Raw genomic sequence first — 23,774 nt, 5'->3', positions numbered from 1 at the left:
GGACGCAGAATGGCGACAGTGCAGTGCTCCAAATGCACGGCCGAAAGAAAAGGATTTCGGCGGGAACTTGATTCGTGGCGACACACATTGATACACTGCGTTGGTACGAGCCGTTTGCAGTTTCATTTTTAGTAAAAAAGTCGACGATCTTGAAAGTGATTTCGCTCGGTAACGTTAGCTGAGGGATCGCTACCATTAGCTATGGAAGATTGCTAACCAAATGCTAGCTAACTGCTAGCTATGCTATTAGCCTGGCACCATTGGTGGCTAGCGGTAAAGTTAAGCCGGCAAGCTAATATTTACCAGCTGGCTAACGTTAGCCGTTTGAGTTGGCTCCTTTTCTTTGTCCCTTTAGCTAGCCTGCTACCGGTGTTCGTTGTGTCAACTTTTGTTTCACTACCGAGATGACATCGTACATGTAGCTTTAATTCGTATCACATTGTTTGTAGCTAACGGATAATTAAAACGTTTTTTAAATTCGTTTATTGTCATATATGTTGGCGATGCTAGCTAATGCACTGCTAACAAGCTATGCTAATACTGTTGATGTTATTTAAGGGAGGGGATTATTGATACGTTATGGCTGCTAATGTCAGTGCAATATGAGAAAAGCATACATTTCAGTGGTATCGGGTTACGATTTTCCTCGTACAGCAAGCTATTTTAAACACATATTTTCAGAAGCTGGTAACCTAAGGTTGGCTCGCCCGAAGCCACGTTAGCTCTGCTTTGTAATGTTTACCGTTAAGCACAGTAACATCAAACTCAGACACAAGAAAACACCAAGAAAACGATTTATAGTATCACGTTGCTATTCACGGATTATATTTATTTGGTTGTGTGAGTCATTGCAGCTGTTTGTGACATCTGGCTAACGTTTTAGCAGTGTATCTGAGAGAATCTGTTGTTGTCGTCAAACGGGTCTAGTTTGACCCAAGTATAAAAATGTGGAAAACATGCACCACCCAGACGTTAAGTACTTCAAACATGCATATCCTGTTTATATCTGTACTTTATGGATTGTTTGTGCTTATTTTATCTTGCAGGGTTTGAAAGTATTCTGGAGGGAATATATGGCCCACTGCTGCTGAGGGACCTCAATTTATTTGATGGTGGGTTTTTGTGTGTACATATAAAAGTCTTAGACATTTTTTGGAAGCAAGGGTCTATTTTTTATGTTAACACAGAAAAAAATAGGTATAGTCAAAACCAATAATATAACAGTCTGTCTCAGTACTGTCCGTTACCTATGTATTTTATATATAAAAAAAAAAGATCTCATGACATAAATCTGAAAAGGCATCACAAATATTTAAAAGCTAATTCATTTTCCCCATAAACGCTGAATATTGAAGTTCTTTGCAAGTTTTACTAAGTGGAGCAGATTGTATGTTTGTTGTGGAATATTTTCAAATAGGGAATGATATACATTAGGTTCTTTGGTGAGCATATATGGCCACAGGGTGGTGTTTGTGGGATTGAGTCACTGTAAACATTCTGTTTTGGGTTAGGTTTCCTGTTTGACTGGTGTATAATATTACCCTTGTTATTTACCCTGTGGATGTGTCCCTGTATGACCTACTTGTCACCTGCCAAGTAATCACATACCAACGTCACCCACTTCCCTCCCATGGTAGAGAACATCAGACTCAGCCCTGTGCAGTATTCTGGTTGCCAACCTAAAGTTCAAACTGCGGAAGTACTTCGGACTCAAAAGTTAAACAGCAACAAGGAGGATTTCAATAAAGCATTAGCAGCATACAACACATGCAGTTATATCCCAAAATATACCACTGGCACCAATCCAAGTTTATTTATGTCGCACATTTCTCACACAAAGGCAATTCAAAGTGCTTTACGAAAACATAAATATATAAAAAGCTAAAATAAGAAAAGGCAACATAAACAATGACAGCAGATTTAGAGGATTCAAGAGATATAGAAGTATAACAAACAATATTTAAGTGACCTCTGGAAAAGCTGTGGGAAATGTTTCTATTTACAAGAGCAAAGCAGACCTCAAGTGTGCAGAAAGTGTATTCCAGATTTTGGGTGCATATTAACCAAGAGTTTGATTCTGACCCTGGGGACTTTGAGCAAGCCTTTCCCAGATGATCTAGGAGCTCTAAATGGCTTGCAAGGGAGCACAATTCAGTGCTTTGTGGCTTAATGATGATATTTTGAAATGTAGTTATTTTATATATAGGATGCCAGTGCAGGGATCGACAGATTGGGGTGATGTGTTCTATTTTCCACAGCTTTGCAACTCATTTAAGATGTCAGCAAACTTGAACTCAAAGCGAGAAAAAAACAACATTAGCACACAGCACACTGGCTCCTAATTGCTCCTGGTTAAACAATTAGGTATTTAATTTGCAAGTGCATACACCTCCAAAGTATGAAAATGCTGAATTTAGATGGATGACACTGAGCCTAGAACCATGGTGCTCAGTGAGCAGTTTTTCTGTGAAAAAAGTATCTGTGGAGACAGCTCAAAATGCTGTTTGGTACATTGTTTCCCATCGTTTGGCAGTGAACATAGTTTGGGGTACTTTTGTCTTCAGTATTTGTAATAATAATACTTATTATTACGTCAGTCTGCTATGGCAAAATCCAGGGCTCCCACAGTCATGGAAAACCTTGAAAAGTCATGGAATTTTACAAGCATATTTTCCAGGCCTGGAAAAGTAATGGAACTAATAAAAATCATTTTAAGTTTTGGGAAAAGTCATCAGAATTTGTTGTGTGTAATAAATTAAATTATATCATTGTAACATAATGCTAAATTCATTTTCTGTAACTGATGAAGTAAGGTAATTTTGATACGTGTTGATGTGACATTTTGGTTATGTTTTTGTTTATCTGTTCATTTCAAAGTTTCTTCATCTTCTCCCCTCCCCGGGTTCCATTTCTCCCTTCATGTATGCCCACTAGGCATGTCATAGAACTTAAAGTGACTCTATTTTGGTTTTATCTTTTGCTGATTTTAAAGAAAGCAAGTGTGGAAGGCATGTTATGTTGTTCTTTTTTTAATGCCCCCCCTTTTTTGTTCTTCTTTAAAATACTGGAGATTTCTTTTGTGTGTGGTTTTTAAGAAAATACTAACATTTCTCCTGACTTTTTTTTTTTTTTTTTTTTACCTTTCCTTTAAAATTTCCAGTGATATCTAAAGAAGTGTGTCTTGGAGGGCGTTTTCTTTTTTAAAAAAAAAAACAAAAACAAAAAAACAAATTACACCGCCTATTATAGCCAGAAACTGTAAAATAGATTATTTTTTTGTAATTAATGTAAGACCTAAAATTAATTGCAAATTGAAACACAGCTGGTATGAATTCTATCAGGTCCACTTTGAAATGTAATCTATCAGATCCACTTAACCGTCAAATCTTGCACGAATAAATATTCATCCGCACTTTTTTCGCAGTATCTCTACTCTCTCCATGAGCTTGCTATCACAGTCCAATAGCACTTGCACTCGCAGCCAAAAGACACAGCTTGCTTGACACAATCGCTCGTCTCAGTGCAGTCAGCAGTGCCATCTGGAGTTTGAGTGAGGCTAGACAGGAACATAATCAGATTATGTGTGATCGAAACCTGGCAACCATGATGAATTGCTTGATGGAAGCTGAAACCCAGTGTCTGAGTGACATTTATTTATTTACCTGTATAGGTTCTTGTTTTTGAACATCTAATTTTAGGAGAATTTTCCCGTAGTGTGTTTCTAACAGGATTTATTGATGGGAGCTAAGTGTGGGCATTATAAAGTACATCATATTTCATTGTATATATTTAAATCTCAATTAATAATACATTTTCTGGAAATGTAAATGTAAAAAACACATTCTAGATAAAGTAACCATTCAAACTAACCCATTATCGTCTTAATGCAGTCGTGCACTTTGATTTACCCACAGTTGTCTCCTACAACTGGAGATATTAAGGACGTCTAATTGACACTTGTACAAGTCATTTGGTGGGAGAACAAAAATATCCATCATGCTGTGGCCTATCAGTTGTCGTGTTTTATATATTTTCATTTTAGGATAGGACTATATGATAGCATAGATCATAAGATGATAAAAATTGGCTTTCTGTGTTTAAAGTGGTCACTCGACATAAAACTGATGTGATGATGCCGTTTGGAAACCACTACCACCCTTGTCAATATCTGTTTTGATGTACCTGTATTTATTAATGCCTAGTTATATAATTGTGTCTTTCAGATTGTGAACCTGAAGAGGTGGATGATTGGTCCCCAGAAACAAGTTGCTCTCAGTGTTCATTCTGCAACCTTCCCCTGGAGAAACTCAGCAGTGTAAGGATTGTTCACGTCAAAATGTTCTGCAGATAGCATTTGTATTTTGCTTTAAGACTAGCCAATTGAGCAGTTCAGCCTAAAAATCAAAAATGCACTCTTCGTCTTGCCTGTAGTGCTATTTATCAATCTAGATGGTTTACAAAGTGAATAGGATAGAATAGCTTTATTGTCATTGAGCATAATTTAAAAAAGAAATTTGCTGTGCAGTACCTAAAACAATACATACTCTCACACACATATGTAATGTAGTATAAGTAAAAGACGGCATAAAAAGCAGCAGGTGGAACATAAATATTGCACATGCCCCCAAGTTATTGCACATTAAGTGCAAACTTTAAATAATAAAAGTCCACGATGTGTAGTTTAAAGGAAAGAAAATTGTTCTGGAGCGACCTTGAGCTCATTTGGTCTGTGCCCCAAATGGCTGAGGCCTCTGCAGTGGCCCAGGTTTGAGTCTGGCCTGTGACCCTTTGCTGTGTGTCATTCCCCCTTCTCTCTCCCACCTTTCCTGTCTATCTCTAAACTATTCTGTCAATGAAGGGAAAATGCCCCAAAAAACAAGAAAAAGGTCCCTACAATGAAACTGTTCAGAACAAGGTCTGTGGATTATCTTGGGTAACTGTGTCATTATTTCTTGAAAGAGTCATCTCTGTTGAGTTTTTCAAATCTATTTTTTGCAACTTTTAGCACCACAAGCTGAGTGCCATCTAGCTCCATTATATTGGAGAAAAGGCAGACATCTCTTCAGCTGATATCTCCAACACTCAGCAACTCACACCAAAACAATTTATACTGATAAATAGCACTACAGGTAAACGGGGTAAAAAATATGTTTGTTCTATTTTGGGGTGACCTGTCCCTTTAAATTCAGCTTAGTTGTTGACAGTTGTTAAAATGGTAGTGATTGATATAAGATATTGGATATCATAGGTTATACTATATTCATCACAATAAAAGCAGCCAGTAAAGAAACTTTTGTCTTTTTTCTTTTAGGATCAAGTACAGTCAGCCACGTCGCCCCTCTCCTCCCCCTCTGATTACTCTCCCTGTCAGGCTCCAGCTATCTCTGAGAGCAGCCAATCAGCACACAGGTTCCTCCAAGCTGTGTTTCACAAGAAAGGTGAGTCTGATGTCTTTTTGCTGTATGGTGCATTGCACAAACTTGTCAGCTTTTGACACACTAACAATCCTGTTGAGGAGGCACAGCTATCTGGCCACTGGTACTTTGTGTGCTGTCATCAGCTGTCTGCAGACATAAATGAGAATATCCACAGCCAAATTGTCAAATCCCATTTTTGAACATAGAGTATTTGCTATGCACATAGTTTTGGTCATACAAGTTCCTAAATGTCACAGTTTTCCTACATTTTTTGCACACATAACACGACATCAAAACATCACACCTGTGCTGTCCATCGTCACATCTTTTTGGCTTCACGTTTTACGCAGACCTTATTTCGGGACTGTTACTACCTCCATTTCCAGCTCAGAGGTGAGACAACTCTGTCCCACCTTTCCGCTACGGCACATTATATACATAACGGCAAGTAGGCAGAACTGCAATATTCCTGCCTTGAACAGGCAGTTAAAAGCAGCTACTGTTAATGTTTACTACAGTCATTCTGCTGTTCTCTGCTACTAACCAAGTAAAGAATAGTTTCATTGTCACTTTGTTTTCCTATGGTTAAAGAAAATGTTTTATACCTGAAACTGAAGCCATTTTAATGGAAGTATGTGTAAGAGGTCTCCCTTTTGAAAATAACTCAAATAAATCTGAAATTTTCCACCAGTTGCCTTTTTTTTCAATACAGTACATAAGCAATCGTACATGGAATGATAATCATTTCTTATACTAAGGTATACCTTGAAACTGGTATACTGTTGCAACCTTAACCCCAACATTTCCTCTTCTCTTTTGCCAGAAGAATAACAGGAATCATGTTTGTTAAGTCGAGTCTTTTTTAAACTCATATTTGCAACCTGTGCCTTCCTCATTAGATGTGTCCTTGGGCTGTGAGTCCAACATCCCTCTGGTTGCCCAGGAGCTAATGAAGAAGATGGTACATCAGTTTGCCTTGGAGTACGCATCCAAGTGCCTACTCCACACCAATTCAAATGGCGTTACAACAAGGACCTCATCACCTCTGTCACAAGCATTAGATGCTCCTCTGGACCTCACAGTGAGCCGAGCCGGGGAGGAGAAAGAGATCGAAAGTGACCCAGGTAGGGAAAGCATCTAACATGTAAATTTAAAGCCAATAAATAAACATCTCCAGGTTTAAAATTATAACACTGATGCCAACTTAATGTACCAAACCACTGTAACTGAAACCCTAAAAATTTCAAATGAATTCTTCCTTTAACAGATGGCGTGCTCGACCTCTCCAACAGGAACTCTGCCTGCTCAGCAACTTCATCATCATCCAAACACAAAGCCTCAGGGTAAGAGTGTTTTTCTTGTTGGAACACCTCTGGCTATACATTTTAGTGGTATTCGGGCTTGCGGCAAGAACTGATGCTAGAATGGATGGTCCAGACAGTCAGGGGAGCCAATCGTGGATTGTATTGTGATTGACTAAGTGCAAAACATTCTTCCTCCAATCATAGCCAACAGTCTTTCCGAGCACAGCAGCACAAAATGCCCGGGAAAAAACTACAAAGTCTCCAAATACACATCCAGGGGTATGTGGACACTGGGGGAAAGCCAACAGAGGGCCCACACGGACCTGATTGACCTCCCGCCCTCCCTCTGGCTCTCTGGCAGAGAGGCAGAACACAGCCGGGTCAGTGGGGCCTGCTGGAGGCCACTTTGGGGCTGTACAATAAAACCAAGCAACTGAGAGTCAAGCCAGGGCCTGCTGAACATGCTGGAGGTTTTACCAGGGCTAAAGAGGCAGTCATAGCGGGTGAAAGGAGAGCTAGATCATAGAATGCGAGGGAGGGTGGGAGGTCTGCAGGGTCCATGACCATGTCTAAGTGCCCCCTTTTTTGCTGTCCTCCAGTGTCCACACACCCCTGGATAACTATGCTCTCCTTTCCTGGCTGCCTCAGCTCTCAGCTGCTGTAACTGCTGCTCCAGCTTCAGTAAAGCCTCCAGATTTCCATATTCAAAACATATATGAAGAGTTTATCACATGTTTTGTGATAAGTTAAATAGGGCTGAACCTATCGAGTATTTTTTCTCAATTATGACAGCTTATTTATCGACTATTCTAAAGATTATTTATTACTTGATTAATATAACACTTGTTACCCCTAAATAAATACTGTTATTTCAACATTTAAACTCATTCATATTTATATAATTTCATTATTATTTTGAACATTTTATTGAATAGCACTGTGGTGATATGATAATAATAATAATAATAATTGTTATTATTATTATTCAACTTAAAAGGATTGCTGTGACACATACATTAATTTAATCACTGTATATTACAGAAGCCTTTTCCCTGAACTGGAGAAACAGCATCTTTTCTTAAGTACTTGACTTACAACTTAAAATACTTACGACATGAATTTCATCCCCGGAGAAATATGCAGATAATATAATCACTGGCAAATGTATTTTTGCATCCGTGTGGGACAAGGAAAATATAACTGAAATGATGAAGAGACTGTAACAGAGGCCTGTGAAGTTAGTTTAAGCTGTTTTCTCAGCCGTGCACAGGCATTAAATGAAATGGAATTACAACAGGTGATGTAACGTTGGCAACAGTGCAGAAAGTTTAGTTGACCACTACAAACAAAAAAACATTCTGCGTGTTAACAATCCTAATATATCCTGCTTGAGTGGTGACAAGAAGTGAACCAGCAGGGCTGTCCTGCTGTCATCTTGTCAAAGCCCTCTGGGATGCTTTCCCTTCAGGTGTCTGTGCAGAGCAGCTGTACCCCTGTGGTAAGCCACTTTGGCCGCAGCCATATGCTGCAGCTTGATCTCCAGTGGAATCTATTCCCAGCTTACTATATTGTGACACACCAACGCACCATCTGCAAATCGACATATTTCCATAACTGATGATGTAGATTGAGTCGAAGAGTCGCCACAGTTCTAAAATTAAACTGCCTGCGATGACAGCAGAAAAAGCTTTGTGGCTGTGCTCAAAATCAGCGCTCTTACAGGCGCATGGATGATTGATGATGTAGCAATCTTTCATAGAACATCCCTCCCCTGTTCCTCTGGACCATCCATTATAGCACCAGCCACACACAAGGAAGCCTTGTCATTACTATTAGTTAAAAGTGGGGGTTCTTCATGAAAACAATACATTTACATGACCATAGCATTTTTGTCCAAACCCATTATGACTTCAAACTTTTTTTGCATATGAGGAAATCCCTATTTCTGATTTAGTTCAGCATATTGTCCACTTCATTTTCTTTTAGGTGTACAGCATGGCTAAGATTGGAAAGTTGGGATCAACACTGTCTTGTATTACTGTCCTTATTGCCAGCAGTTCTTGATTTAAGTCAATTGTTTAACACCTCTGGTCTGACTGATATGCATTATTTGTTTGGCAGTGCATCAGGTCAGGTCATTGTTAGTCATTATGCTAGCTTGTGTTGTTTTGGTTCTTTGGGGTTGACTCTTTTATCTCTTGAGCGGTAACGTCACAGCAATGGCACCGTATTATAACATTTGCCAACAGCTCAGGACTGTACAATGAGGAGAACATTGCACTACCTCAACGATTTTACCTCCTTTTTTTTACTGATCCAGTTATGATGAGTTTGATTATTCAACCTTCAACCATGTAGGACTCTCACTGAAGGATATCACAAAACTACAAGGGTTGTGTGTGAGCGCCCAAGTAACCCCAGCCATTCACAGACTGTCCCACCTGGACGTGAAGAGGCTTTGCCTCACACACAAAGAATGTGTGTGCGTGAGAGACGCACAGCAGCAGTGTGTGAGAACAGACAGACATGAGACATAACAGTCGCAGTGATGTTACCAACACAAGGCATAAAGGAGTGGACCCCTCGCTCTGCACCCCCCCTGTCCCCTATGCCAAAATCAAACCCCCTCCATCACCACCATCCTGACCCTGCTGTTTGGTCCTCCCATCCCTAGGAGGCAGCGCAGGCAGAAGGAGGAGTACATTGAGAGGAGCTTGGAGCTGTCTGAGGGGTTACTGTCCAAGGCCTTGAAGGATATACGTTCAGGGAGGCTGCAGGAGCAGCGGGCCGCGTTGCTTTATGGGATACCCCTTCAGACTCTGAAGCAAGGTCTGGATAGCTTGGCTGAAGGAAGGCTGGGGATGCTACATCAACTTGCACCAGGAAGCAGAGATTTCAGGGATGAAGTGACATCATACAATGTGATGTCATCAATGTTGGGCGGTGAAGCCCGTCTTGTCCTGCAGAAGGTGGCCGCGTGGGCAGAGCGGGCAGAAATTGGAGGAGCTGCAGAGGAGAATGGAGATTTGAGTTTCCCTTCATCCTCTCTTACCTTTTATCAGCCAAGTGGTCAACAGAAAGCCGTCCCTCACTCTTTCCCCCAGCTCAGGGATGCTCTCCAGCCCCCATCAAGCCCCACTCCCAGTCTGGAGCCACCCACATCCCTGCGTATTCCTCAGGTCCGCTCCATGTCTGACCATAACAGGTCGATTCCAGCTGAGAATGGCAGCACGGCTGAAAACCTGCATCAGCGTACCTCATCAACGGAGGGTACTGCCAGTTCATTGATGGCTGTTGCTAGACCTTCGTCTCTCTTCAAACTCAGACCTCCTTTCTTACAACATGGCTGTCCAGGCAGTGCCAACCAGTCACCTCATCGCCTGGGACCACGTGGGTCCTCACTGGATGATTCAGAAGACGGGGCAGGTGGCCGGGATAAAGACAAGCAACCGAGAAAGAAACGTGGGAGATACCGCCAGTACAACCACGAACTGTTGGAGGAGGCCATCACTATGGTGATGGCAGGTCGCATGAGCGTTTCCAAGGCCCAGGGGGTTTATGGGGTGCCCCACAGCACACTGGAGTACAAAGTCAAAGAACGTACTGGAACACTGAAGAACCCGCCCAAGAAGAAATCTGCCAACTTTTGTTCATCCAATTCCAACTCATCTGGTTCTGGTACCATGACCGGTTCCACTAACTCAGGGATCTAGCCTCAGCTGCTGACGCAAAGATGTTCTAGACCACAAAACGCCTCTAGAACTCCTCAACACTTGAACTCACCTCTGACAAGATACATGTTTTTTCTGGGGACACTTGTTTAAACACAACACATGCCTTTACAAAGTATATGGATATTGATATTCAGGTCTTTTAACTATGTGTCTGTAATGTGATAGTCATACTTTTAGCTGTATTTCTCTTGCTTTGTCCTGGGCCTTTCCTTTGACTAAAGCAGCTACGAGGTGCAGCATTTTACAGGAGGTAGTAGTGCTTGTTGCAGCTTTTGTTGAGTTGAGTTTAACAGGGGCTGTTAAACTCAAGAAAATCCTAGTAGCTTCTGTTTTGTCACTTAAGCGAAAGGACCTTAAAGGATATGGCTTGTGCTATATTATCTGTTTGCAGTTATATCAACGAGTCCCATGGAAAGACTAAAACAAAATTTTATCCTAACAGTTGGTTAAAGGCTGATTTTTCTCTCTAACATTTTTTGGCAGATGAGCACATTGTCTGCATAGTAGTGTTGTTTGTCTTAAACTTTTATCAGGTATAGCTGAAACTGTACTGCTTTTGTCCACTAGTTTAAAAGTTGATCTTATCCTCTTGTGCCCCTGCTTTACAGGTGTGCATTAGATTGTATATACATGCTGTAATCTTTAGAATGACAGTAGAGTTCTATGGCACAGATATACATTGCATCAGTCTCTGGCTTAAAAGACCATACTTTTAAGGATAAATCAGTGGTTTGGTCTCATTAAAGGCCCAGACACACCAAGACAATATAAGACGAAAGTCTCCTGCTGCATTGCCTCAGGTTGCCGTGTCTCTGCCAAAAAGTTGCACACAAACACACCAAACTGACAGCCAACCATGTGTTCTGCACTTGTGTGAAAGGAATTACCCATCCTTCCGAGCAGACGCAGTCGTCTGCATTCGTCATTCAAAAAAGGAAACTGGAAGACTGTCTTGACGCTAGTTAGCCAGTTAGCACATTAACAACACAATCCAATGTGTAAAGAACAGAGCATTTCTGCCATGTATCAGTGAACAAAACCAGGAAACATTTCTCTTAAAGAGCTCAATGGCTAAAGAAAACAATTTTACCGTATAACAAGTTTGTTTCGAGCTTACTCCCTTCTGAGTGTAGCTTTTTGTTTACTTTTCTCACTTTCATTTTTGTTTTCATGTGCTGAGCTAATCTGCCAGTCAGCAATTTCACTCACTGATGGACTCCGCCAACGCTGATTCAACCTGCTGAATCAGCAGGAAAAAAGTAGATGAGGGCCAATTGTGTGAGACACACTGCAGTGTAAAGGACAACGGATGCTAACAGACAGTCAAACATCAGCTTGGTGTGTCAGGGCTTGAGGGATTTGTTGGTAATAACAGGATAAGATAACACCAGCATTATCCGTAAAGATGTTCAGGGAGTTCTTTGTTTTTCATGTCTATATGATTTTGTGTTACTTAAAAGAGAAAAACTGACAATGATTGTTGCCCAGGGTCAAGTATGAGAAATACCGTTGTGGACCTTTTAGAGCTAAGAAATAAAGTGTGACTCTCATGTTTGCTAGCTGTTAGATTATTAGGTTATTCAGGTTTGATTCAATTCTTAAAGCTCCTTCTTAATGGAGCATTGATGATTGTCATTTGCAGCTTTCTATCTCTCTGGGTATTTTACCTAGGCTACTGAAGTGACTTAGAGCCATTATAACAGATTAAAAACTCATTGCTATTGTTAGACACCTCTACAAATAGGGAGATTGTACAGTATAAACTGCTGTGGTGGCTACATCTTCATTATTATTATTATTATTTTTATTTCGTTGGAAGAGATTATCTTAAGAAAGCCATTTTGTGTCTCCCCATAGTTTTCCCCTCTCTATTTGTGCACGCTAGTCTGAACATTGTATTGAGTGTAGTTGGAATGCAACTGTGCAGCATGTTTTAAAATGTGCACTGATAAGCTTGGGAAATGTACGTTACTGTGTATGTGTACTGTTTGTGAAAGATGTTCTTTTATTATAGATATTCTGCTACTGTAGCTGTATTACTGTAAACCTCATACATGACTGCTGCTTAAAACTTGACTCCACTGGATTGTTTTCCTGGTTCAAAGAGGCGTAGCTACAACAAAGAAGCCTATTTCAACGAATTCCAAGGTGACGTGCATTTGTAATGTGTGAAACCTACATGGCAGATTAGGATTTAGTTTTTTCTTTATGGAGAGGGTTAAATGTTATTGATGGTTGATTGTTCAGGCTATTGCAGTAATTAATGGTGTGACAGTGACTAGATTCAGGCTAACAGGCTTCTTTGTTTGTGTCTTGGGGAAATGCTATATTTTGCGTCCTCACTCATGTCTGCCTCTGAGATGGGCCTAGTTCCATTAACAGTGCTACTACCAAAGCAGCAGTTCAGGGTTACCCACACAAAGCTGCTTCAGTTTGTTTTGCTGTGATGTCAGCCTGCCTGTCTCTCGCTCTCTCTCTTTCTCTCTCTAACCTCGTTGCCACATATACCTCTGAACTTAATCTGCCTATAGCTCAGTGTGAGGTTTCACTTCAAGGCCTCTGTGTTATGATATTGTATCTGCTGGGGTATGAGCTCTTTATAGCTAAGGAACACTTTTGAGCAGTTTATCTCTCAAGGAACAACACATAGGTGTACATCAACAAGAACTTTAACTTCTTCAAGTAAATGATTATACAGTCAGTCAGCCGTTTTGTTGTGAAATCATTTTTTAAAACTATTTAAAATTTTGCCCTGTTGCATTTACAGGAGGTCTGCCATGTTCTCAGCTAGCACCAGAATGCAAAGATTCTTGGTGCAACTATTTAGAGTATTTGTATGTGTTATTTGTAGTTTTAAGGCCTGTTGTTATAATATTTAATTTGGTTAAGCTCTTTTTGGTCAGATCGTTCACATTTCAACCTTTGTAACTTTGGCAGTTATACAAATACTGATGTCTGTGTTCCTGAATGTCTCTTAACGATGCACTATGTCTGGGGCTACAGCACAGTGCAGCATGATGTCTCTTCTCGGGGAATGATCTGCCATTTATGTCAGAGGGCCAGTTTGTAAACAAGCCTAAACACCTCTTGAGAAATAGAAAAATATAAGTATTTCGTTGTATAAGTTCGACTGCAGTATACTCTGGGAACACGTCGGGGTTTGTTTTCAAAATGAGCCTAAGGCATTGTTTTGTGTTCTGTTTCGTTTTGGGTTTTTTGGGGGGTTTTTTTTGACTGAACTGCTGGCAAATGTTTGAAATGACTCAACAGAAATCTGCTATTTATGCATAAATCAATTTTTGCACTATGATTTATAAGAAGCATTTTTATTGTAGAAACCTTATTTTGTGTTGTTGCTGCATACTTATTTATTGATTGTGCTTCAGAACTGTGATTTTGCTAGATTTGATTGTTGTAATTCTTGATTTGTAAGGGGGCACTTTGATGCAATGTGAAATGTGTATTGCTGCATGAACGCTTTTAAATGTTAGCCCATATAATTTATTTAGAAATGACACCCTTGACTATTGTGGTTGTTAAGTGCTTATGTTAAGATTAAATTATTTAAGTGATTTAAAAAATAGTAATTTGGTTATCATAAACTAAACAGTAACACTATAGAACTACTTCAGTTCAGTTGAGCCCTGACAAGGGCTGGACTTAAACAGTACCTAAACTGTTGGAAATACTATCCATTAACAAATATTTCAGTAAATTTAATATTAAAATCAATGCTTATGTAGTGGTATAAATCATACAAAGGGCCTGATTTTACTGTTGGCTGATTTGAACATTAGAGGGTTTTTTGAACTGTTGAGGTTTGTTGGTAGGAATACTGTGGAAAAAACATTGTTTAAGCGTTCTACAATCGTTCCTTCTGCTTTTAGCAGAATGTTATCATTTGCCTTCAGCAACTCATCAATAAAACAGTTCTTAAATCAGTTTTTTGTCATAATTTTAGTAACATAATGTTTTTTTAGGGTCTTGCAGATTACATCATATTACAACAATACATCAGGACATTGGTTTTTTGATTGTTGTCTCTCGAGGGACTGCTTTTCAAGTGGGCTGGACAACAAACTGACAATGGCAATCCTGGCTAGAAAAAGGATGATCAACTCTATCTGTCCACCCCAAAACTGTCTTATCCAGTTCAGACCATACTTGAATGAAAGAAACTGGATGTGCAGCAAAAGTCATATACAATGTGTGGGTTTCAAAATGTTCTTCGTTTCATGTTATTCTAATGATGGTAGCACATCCAAGTCATGCAATTGGCTGGACATGCTGCAGGTTAGGCTGGATGATATGGGGAAAAACAAATATCAATTTTTGACCAAATGCCACAATCAATTTTCGACAATATAGTGCAGTTAATTGTAGGTGCTTTCACAAAATAGTTAATGTAAAGAGGTTTTTGATAAATAATCATTTGTAATGTGGATATAATGTCTAAGTGGGTAAAGGCAAATACAACATGAACAGTCTTGTAAGTCCTGAAAATTACTACAAATGTAGTCTTTAAAACCACAAAAAGACAACATATTATCCAAATTCTGAGACGACATCTGGTCTAATATCTCTCAATCAATGTATTGCCCCCGAGCTGTATACTGCAAAAAAACTTTTATAATCATAATTTAAATATATATATATTTGACACAGTGGGGCTACCTGGGGTTAGACCAGAGGATGGCCACCCTTTTTCCCGACAGATATGTTGCCAGCGGTAATTGCGACTGAGCAGCACCATTGCCTTGCTTCAGACTGACCCAGGTGGCAGACAGTGCAGACCAACCAGTGGAGACTAGAGATTGGGCAGTGGGCCGTATGTTAACACAGCCAGCTGGCTGTCTGTCAACAAAGCTGACAGAAAGTAAAAGGCAACACAGTCAATGGGTGTCAAGCTTTTGAAAGCAAAATTAAACAAAACTGTTTGCATGGAGAAATGTAATGTGGTGGAATAACTTTAGCTCTTTGGTTCTGTTGCTGAAGTTTGAAAATGTTTGCCTCAAGTAACAGGCCGCAGGATCACAGAATAATGACATTTGAAATTAAAACAGTTTACCAGACTGTGATGAAAATAACAGAATATACTGTATATAATATTGTTCTTTAAAAGATTATCCGACCTGGTAGTCTGTGTGAGTAAGCATATGTTGTTCTTCATTTTAATCTGGGCTCAGGTATGAGTAAAACTCCAATCTTTTTATTTTGCCTCTAGCTCCCTGCTGCCATCATTTACGGAAGAATTGGGAGATCTGGGACAGCGAGGGACCAAGAGTCGTCAGAGCTCTGCATTGGGTGCCGTTCTCAGCCCACTCTGCTCAGCACACCGTTCCTTACTCTACCAGATCCTGAAGCTGGCACGCCAGGAAAAATTGCTTTTGTTCCTTAATCACCGACCTGTAGGTCAAACTGAATCTCACTGCTGTCATTGTGGCGTAAACCCACAGGATATTGTTACCCCTAATGCAGTCCCCTTTAGTGAATGTAAAACCCATAACATCAGCCCATACTACCCTTTAATTGATTGTGATCATCAAGGTCATGGCAGCGCAGTATATCATCCAGGAGATTCCAAGTCCAATTGTAGCATCCATCACTACCCTTTAACAGACTGTAAAGGTGATGCTCCTCTTGGCTCAAGCTACTGCTGTGTGCAGAGGTGCAGGATGGAAACCTACACTGTTTTGTGCCCCAAAAGGCTGCACTGCATTTCCTGCCAAAGCCTGGCTGTAGGTCGCATCAACAACTTAGTGTGTTCATTTGCATCCTCTAATTCATTATCCAAATCCCCTTCACTGTGCACTCCCTCCTCTAGCTTATGCCCTTCCTCATCAGTCTGCTGTAACCAACACAACCCCCACTCCTGTCGCTGTTATTCAAATCATGCCTGTCTGACGCAGGTGAGGAGCACAATAGAACGGGCAGTTGGAGATGGGGATCCTCCTTGTCCTGTCCTGAAGAGAGAGCAGAGTCCCTCTCCTCCTCCTCTGTCCCCAATTCCCTCAGACATCAACAAGAAAACTGATGAAAAGCCACCTTCCCTCCTTCACCATAGACAAGAGGATGATGTTGACCTAATGGTTAAAGATGGTCTTGTGAATGCAAGCCACCAGGAAGCAGATGTGATTACAGCGACAGCAGAGGAGCGAGGATGTAGGACCCCTAGAAGTAGTCAGGCTGAGCAGAACTCAAATGGGACTTCACTGCAAGATGTTGTGAATCGCTTCAGTGAGAAACTGGAGACAATCAGACCTATAGAGAAGGACCCACAGCTGGTTTCCACAGCCATTAATGTCTGTGAAAAAGAGCAGCCACAGTGTCCCTCAACCAGTCAGAAGCCGCAGTTTCAGGATGATGCCCATTTGACTGAAATTATCACCACAGTGCTTCACACAGGCAGAGCTAGTGACTACAATCTAAGTGAACTGTTCAATCGCCATGATAGCAAAGAGCCCAAGTCACCTAATACCCGCTCCCGACGTCGCCAAGAAGTCCTTGCTGCTATAGCAACACCAGCTGATGATGCTTCAACCAGAAGGCAGACCTTACAAATTAAACGAGAGCTTGCCATGTTGGACCAGTCCTACAACAGGAGAAAGATGCCACTCGCAAAGAGAGCAAAATTGAAAGATGGATGTGTTACTGTAACTACATCACCCGCCTCATCAGATCTAGTTAAAGAGGAGTCTAAAAGAGACATAGAGGTAGGTGTTGAACCTGTAGAGAATCATAAAGTTAGGAAGGGACCACTGAACATTCTCACTGCAGAAAGTGACAAGGGTGAAGTAAAAGAGGAGATTCAGACAATTATAGTAACAGAGGAAGTTCAGATCATCAAAGCAGAAGAGAGAGAACGGGAAATATCCACAGAGGAAAAAGATCTTGCTCACTCAGATACTCAAATACCCACCCCTGAGCCAAATGTTAATCAAGGCTCAAAGGGTGACAGTGTACAAACACAGGTAATGACAAGAACTGCAACCTCAGCAAAACCGTGTAGCAGGCCATGTAAAGAGGATGGTATGGGTAGTGGGGCTGGAAGTGATAAAAACCATAAAGAAGCCCCAGCAGCTCAAAGCTCTGACAGAGCCACTAGACCAGGTAAAGGGAAAGATAGCCACAGTGCTTTTAGAGATAAGCAGAAACATCATTCACAACACACCAAGGACGCAAGGAAATCCAGGAGAAATATAGTGCCCCCACAGCGGTTCTCCTCCTATGTCACAGAGCCCAGGAAAATGTTCTTTGTTGCATGTTTCTCTGAAAGCATCTTTAACCAGAAACCACAAAAGGACAAAATTTTGACATCTAGCACCCTGGATGCTTTATCCAAAGATCCAGATGCTGAGGACATCCTGCCCAAATCAAAAAGGGAAGTCCCTCTGTCCTTACCTGACCACACAATGAAGCCTGTACTTGAAACAACACCGAAAGAACAATGTGGACCATCCTACATGGAGTCAAAAGGTCTTTCCACAAACAAGGCTTCCCCAAAAACTATGGCCACCAAAGAGAAGAGTCCTACAAAACAGAGTCCAGACAATAGGACAGATGGCAGCAACTGTGTAGCCAAACCGTTTGGAAGGCTACATTCATCTCCAAAAAGGCAACGGGACTTAAGGACAGCTTCAAGAACTCCCCAAAATCCATCACAGATAGATGTCACCATAAAGTCCACTTCCTGTGTTGAGAGCCCTCCAAACTCCCAAGTCCAGTACACTAGTCCAATAAAGCTCATGTTTGTATCCCCAGTAAAGGATAAGGAAGGGGTCAGATATAGTCTTAAATCGGCAACTTCTGGTTCTAATGCACAGGAACCCTTTGACCCATGTGTAGAGTCTTCATGGTCAGGAACACCTAAGAAACACAAAAGACAGAGAACTGAGTCTCTTACTTCACAAGCAAAATCTATTTCCTCACCACTAAAGTCTGCTACCTCACCTGCAAAATCTGCTTCTTCACCACTCAAGTCAGCTTCTTCACCAGGCAAGTCTACTTCTTCACGAGCCAAGTCTACTTCTTCATCACCCAAGTCTGTTTCTTCACCAGTCAAGGCTGCTTCATCACCCAAGTCAGCTTCTTCATCACCAAAGTCTACTTCTTCACCCAAGTCAGCATCTTCATCACTCAAGTCTGTTTCGTGGCCAACCAAACCTGCTTCTTCCCCCAAGTCAGTTTCTTCACCAGCCAAGTCTGTTTCATCATCACCTAAAATAGGTTCCAGAAGATCAGGCGAAAGTACTCCAACTAAACGTGGAGCTGAGAGCCAGAGATCACAAGGTGACTCATCATCTTTTCATGAAACCACTCCAAAAAGGCGTCCGGGACGACCAAAGAAGCTTGGGCCACAGCTTGAGCAAAAGGCAAAGAGGCCAATTGGTCGACCACGCAAGGAAAAAGCTGTGGATTCAGAAATGGGGGCAAAATGTGTAAATGGAAAATCAGTTGTTGCATCTGACATTGTGGAGAATGTAAACAAGAACCTTAAAATAACAGTAGTGTATGGCCGTTCTCGGAGGAACAAACGAATGGTGTCTGAGGGCTTTGACCAGTTGCAAACAGAGTTCCATGATGCTTGTCAAGCAGTGGGCCTTAAAAGTGACTTGGGCATTTTAATGCATAACTCTAAGACCATCTCAGGTAGTGTCAAAACAGCCTCAACAGAATTGTCTGAGGAATTAAATTTTGTCAGCCCTGTAAAAGAGTCATCCCCTCAATCTAGCAGTAACATCAAATGTCAGAAGCAGGATGATTCAGTACCCTCAAGGAAACCAGGTAGACCCGCAAAAGTTAAAATCTCTGGAATTTCCGTCACAGTAACCACAGTGTCACCTCGGCAGCGTAAGATTCAGATAAATAAGGATACTCGGCAGTCTCCTGAAACACTAATTCATAAGAAGGTACTCCTACCAGAATTCAAATCTGCCAAAGAGCCCAGGACAATCAGTCGCCAGTCAACAAGCAGAAGCAGTCAAACAGAAGAAGGAATAACAACAAAAGATGAATGTAAAGACAAACTGCCAAATGAGCCTGTAGCAGTGCGTCACTCAATGAGAGTGAGAAAGCCCTCAATACACTTTCTGCATGCTGTTGCCACCTCCACCTCTAGATCATACAGCCATAGTAATGCTCTGTTACGACGCTCCAAAAAACTTCTGTTAAACAAGGCCAGCAATGAAAGGAGACAGGAGGAGCAACAGAGTAGTGTAGATACGTTAAGAGAGAAAAGACAGCCTTGTGTTCAAGACAGGAAGAACATCTCTCAGGACCTGAGCAGAGTGGCAGGGGTGTCTGTCGACTCAATCTTTCCCCCGAAAGAGACGCTAAGGTGGTGGGCAGCATCAGCAGAGGAAAACACTATGAACCAGGAGCTTGCTAGGCGAATACGACTCATCTCTGACTCTTGGGTCTCAAACACTGTAGAGAACCAGGATAAAGAAACTGCCTTAAATTCAAAACTAGGCAGTAAAAGCAAAAGTTCATTTGCCAGGAATTCAAAACATTCCTCTGTGGTTCGGACACTGTTTGACTGCTCTCCCAACAAACCAAGGTCCTGTAGCATGCAGCAGATCTGTTCCTGGTTTATGCAGACCACAGAGACACGGTCTCTGTCTATTGTGAAGAAGGCAAGCTCCCGTAATCCTTACGAACTTATGCACTTCCCTCGTTCTACCAATAAAAAGAGTCTTTGCCATAGTCCTCAAGCAGAGCGACTCCGCAAACACATCAAGAAATTTGCCAAGACAGTGCCAAAAAGTCCTTTGCAACATCAACGGGCCCAAAGAAGGTTGAGGAAGAGAAATGAGGCATCTCTGTCCACACAAAAGATTAGGCGACAACTTTTCACTGCCCGCTTTGCGACAGGTAGGCTCAATCATGGAACCCAATGGTGGCGAAGCAGAGTATTTGGCAGATACCAGACCACCCTATTTAGAGCAAGTACAAGGTTCCTAACCCGAAAAGAAAGGGAGAGGTGGCAAAAGAGGCAGAGGAATAAGAAAAACATAAAAGTAGCCACAAGTTTTTCAAATAGACATGTAGTGACTGGACTAAAACCTAAACGTAAAGCATTACCCACATCAGCAAAAGATCAGTTATCTGACTGTTTGGAGAATGGTTCTGCCACCAGTTCTTTTGGCCAAACTCAGGAGCCTGTGGATGTACCCAAAGAGCAGAACCTCTGCTCTAAAGCCTGGAGTCCTGAGAGACTGAAAGAATGCCGGGTGTTTCTAAAAAAGATCAACTCTCCAGGCAATGAATCAACTGAGGAAGAGTGGGACTCCTGTACAGTGACACTGGATGACGGGTCACCTCCTGCATATCTCTTTGCAGGAAGGGAAAGAGAACTGGTAGGAGTTGTTAAAGCTGTGAAAACTGAAAGACAAAGGAGCACGAGAAGAACTGCCTCAAGAGAATTGGAAGTTTCTGCACCTATATCAGTCCAAGAGCAGGATGAGAAGCCAGTGGGGAGGCAAAAAGGCAAATACAAAAGTCCTGGGGTTGTGTCTGCTGAACCACCACAACCACCACCAGCGAAGATGTTGAGACAATCGCGAATGAGGGGCCTAACCGGGCAGAGGTGGTGTGACTGTTTGGTAATTACCTTTGCTTCTTTTATTGAATATCAACTTTTATTAAACTTCAAATCACTGCAGCATTTACTTGTGCTCTCTTTCTTTTTTAACAGAAAACTAAATGAAGCTCAAAGCCTCCATCTACCTGGAAAACGGACTGTGGTTCAACGTGGTGCCTTTGGACATTGAGCTGACCACATGGACTGACCATCTCACTATGGTTCAGTCTTACACTCAGCAATTATGTAGCAGTCTAACTTAACAAAAGCTTGATGTTGCACTATTTTTATCCATGGATATGTATATGTACAGATATGTTTGATTTTTTTTTTAATTGTCAACTTGCCTTTGTCTTTCTGAACGCATATAGTAGATCAAATCATTATGTCAAACAGAGTTTTATTCGGATAAGTGCTTATCCGGTGAGCCTTGTCAGAGTGGCTGTATTGGAAGGAAAGGCAAAGCTTGACTGCATACAGACAGTGCCATCTCCCCAAAACATACCTCATTATCAAGGCCAGAATTTCTTTTAGATGATGACCATTTATTGTAAATTTTAACATAAAACCATTAAAATGTACAGCCCTACAATCCACCTAAATTATTGTTTTTAATTTATAGTTACCCTGACTTTGGCACTGATTAAATTCCAAATTGCTAATTTAGTAATTTGTTTTTTAGATTTGACTAAAGTATACTGAAATTGAATGACATTCTTTCAATCCGAGCCTTGTTTGCAGTATTTTTCTTTGATGTTTCAGTCACTGCTGTATTGCAAACCAGTAGCCCAAAACATGGTGTGAATGAAGGACTTTTTGTTTCAAACAAGCCCCATCTTTAACCCAGCCACTATCTGTGAATGAGCCCCTTCTATAATATTGTGTATTGACCTACAGTAATTGGCCACTGACCTGTACTAAAACACATATTTTGTTTCATTAATTTTCAGACATTATCTGCAAGTCTTAGCTATTAACCCCACATACATGTTCCAGATGACTACAAATTTAGCCCCACAAAATGTGGAAGTACGTAAATATGTGAAGTGATGAAGAAAATGGCAATATGCAGTGGTAGAACATAGATTCTGATAGTTTGTTGGTTTGTGGGATCTGTCTTGTTTTAATTTAGTGATCTTTATGTGATTGTTTTTTTGTTTTCACCCAAAGCAGATACTGTCTGATGGTGTCGGATCTACTTCTTGCACTATTCCACCTGAGATTATTAACCCCACTACACAGATTCCTTCCCCATATTTTGCACATCCCATGTCCCACTACCAAACCCTACAACCCTACTGTAAAACTATAGAATCTATTTGGTGCAATACAAACCCAGATGATTTATCAGTATGTAGTAATTATTTTATTGCTGACAGACGAATGGATGTACACAAGTGCTAATGGCCTGGGATGTTACTTCACTTGTTTCCATAGCCTTTTAATGTGATCTTAAAGGATATTACTATTCAAACTGTTTTTCCCACCTGTTTTGTTCTCAATGAAGCAGAAAAATAACAGATCATTAATTGATATAATAGCATTAAATTGTTTTTATCATAAGCGTCATAGCATTATTTGCTGTTTAAATGCAGATGGGAAAATGTGTTGCTGTTAAGGTTTCCCTAGAGTTTCTGTTTTTGCAGCATGAGACGCCTACCTCCGCTGGGGCTTAGCTAGGCCTTCTGCTCTTTTGCTTATCAACCGTTTGATAGACAAGGCCAGAGAGATGATCAGTTAACACTAATCTTGGATCAGATTGATGTTAGAAGGCAGGTAGATCCAAGATGTCTGGCTGTAGGTCAAAACTTAAACCTGTAGTGTATATTATGTGTCTGACTACCCTTGTATGTACGTCACTATGGTTGCCATTTCAACACGAGGGATGTGGGGTGGCCCAGTCTTGTGATCAGTGCTCTGTTGAAGAACCTGGTGCTAAACATCTGTTGTATATTTTCTTTATCGTGTTTTTATACTGTCCATTATAGATGCAACAAAGAGGTGTCTGTGATTGGAACAATAAAAAGTCTTTTTAAATAACATGGGAGCAGTGTGATTTATAGTAGACAGTGAGAATAAAAACACACTTTCCCCTGTATATTAAAATTCGGCTGTGCACCACTGAAAGATGGTTTTCAGAATGTTCTGATGACTTTGGATTTTACATTGCCCTTTTTTTCTTTGCTTTTTTTGTTTGAAATACTGCATTTCACCACTTGGTAACTAGTGTAGTGCCTGTTAAAAACATGCCTTTTCAGAACATGCAGATTGCTTGCTGTGGTTTTCTTGTGGACCACTCACACAAACAACTTACTGGTTTAGATTGCTTTTCCCTGGGTCCTGAGCAATACATCTGGGCCCAAACAGCTATCTATTTATTGTGATGTTTACACATGAAAGATATCAAATTGTGTTGCTATTCTAATTTTTTCAGTTAAATAACGAACAAAAGGCCCCAAAAGTATGCAAGTCAACAGTATAACATTATTTACTTTCTGTGTACTACTACTTCAGAGGAAAACACGGTGGCCTCCTACATTTACCTAAAAGAGAGACATTTTACGCATACTGATTTTGGCTCACTATTCATTGTTGTATTGCATGTCATCGAAAATAGTTTGAAGATGTTAAAACAAAATGTCCAAAATAGCATAAAATATTTGTGCTATAGTATGTCACACAAAATAGCAAGAAAAACTCTAAGTATATTATGTCTTGCAAAAATACCATTAAAAAG

General features: G+C 40.8%; 1 protein-coding gene across 3 annotated transcripts; it reads left to right on the top strand.

Moving 5' to 3' along the window:
- On the top strand, positions 1-23,079 carry lcorl (ligand dependent nuclear receptor corepressor-like). Of its 3 annotated transcripts, XM_042484927.1 has the most exons (8): positions 1-103; positions 1,047-1,112; positions 4,224-4,315; positions 5,312-5,438; positions 6,317-6,541; positions 6,685-6,760; positions 15,680-21,059; positions 21,152-23,079. In XM_042484927.1, exons 1-8 carry the CDS (start codon positions 10-12, stop codon positions 21,161-21,163), a joined length of 6,072 nt encoding a protein of 2,023 aa, XP_042340861.1. In that variant the 5' UTR covers positions 1-9; the 3' UTR covers positions 21,164-23,079. The 3 variants fall into 3 exon arrangements, with proteins under 3 accessions (XP_042340861.1, XP_042340860.1, XP_042340862.1); XM_042484926.1 differs by having other exon boundaries at positions 15,680-23,079; XM_042484928.1 differs by lacking the exons at positions 15,680-21,059; positions 21,152-23,079 and adding an exon at positions 9,396-10,719.
- Positions 23,080-23,774: the final 695 nt, after the last annotated feature.

The sequence above is a fragment of the Plectropomus leopardus genome, chromosome 4, assembly GCF_008729295.1.
Source record: "Plectropomus leopardus isolate mb chromosome 4, YSFRI_Pleo_2.0, whole genome shotgun sequence".
NCBI classification, from domain to species: domain Eukaryota; kingdom Metazoa; phylum Chordata; class Actinopteri; order Perciformes; family Serranidae; genus Plectropomus; species Plectropomus leopardus.
Note: the sequence above shows the minus strand (reverse complement) of the source record. Positions and strands in the feature narration are given on the sequence as shown.

Excerpts from the sequence above, each read along its gene's own strand:
- lcorl (XM_042484926.1), top strand. The coding sequence starts at position 10 with ATGGCGACAGTGCAGTGCTCCAAATGCACGGCCGAAAGAAAAGGATTT. Across the intron at positions 5,439-6,316 it reads AGCTGTGTTTCACAAGAAAG|ATGTGTCCTTGGGCTGTGAG; the intron begins GTGAGTCTGATG and ends CTTCCTCATTAG. Across the intron at positions 6,542-6,684 it reads AGAGATCGAAAGTGACCCAG|ATGGCGTGCTCGACCTCTCC; the intron begins GTAGGGAAAGCA and ends TTCCTTTAACAG.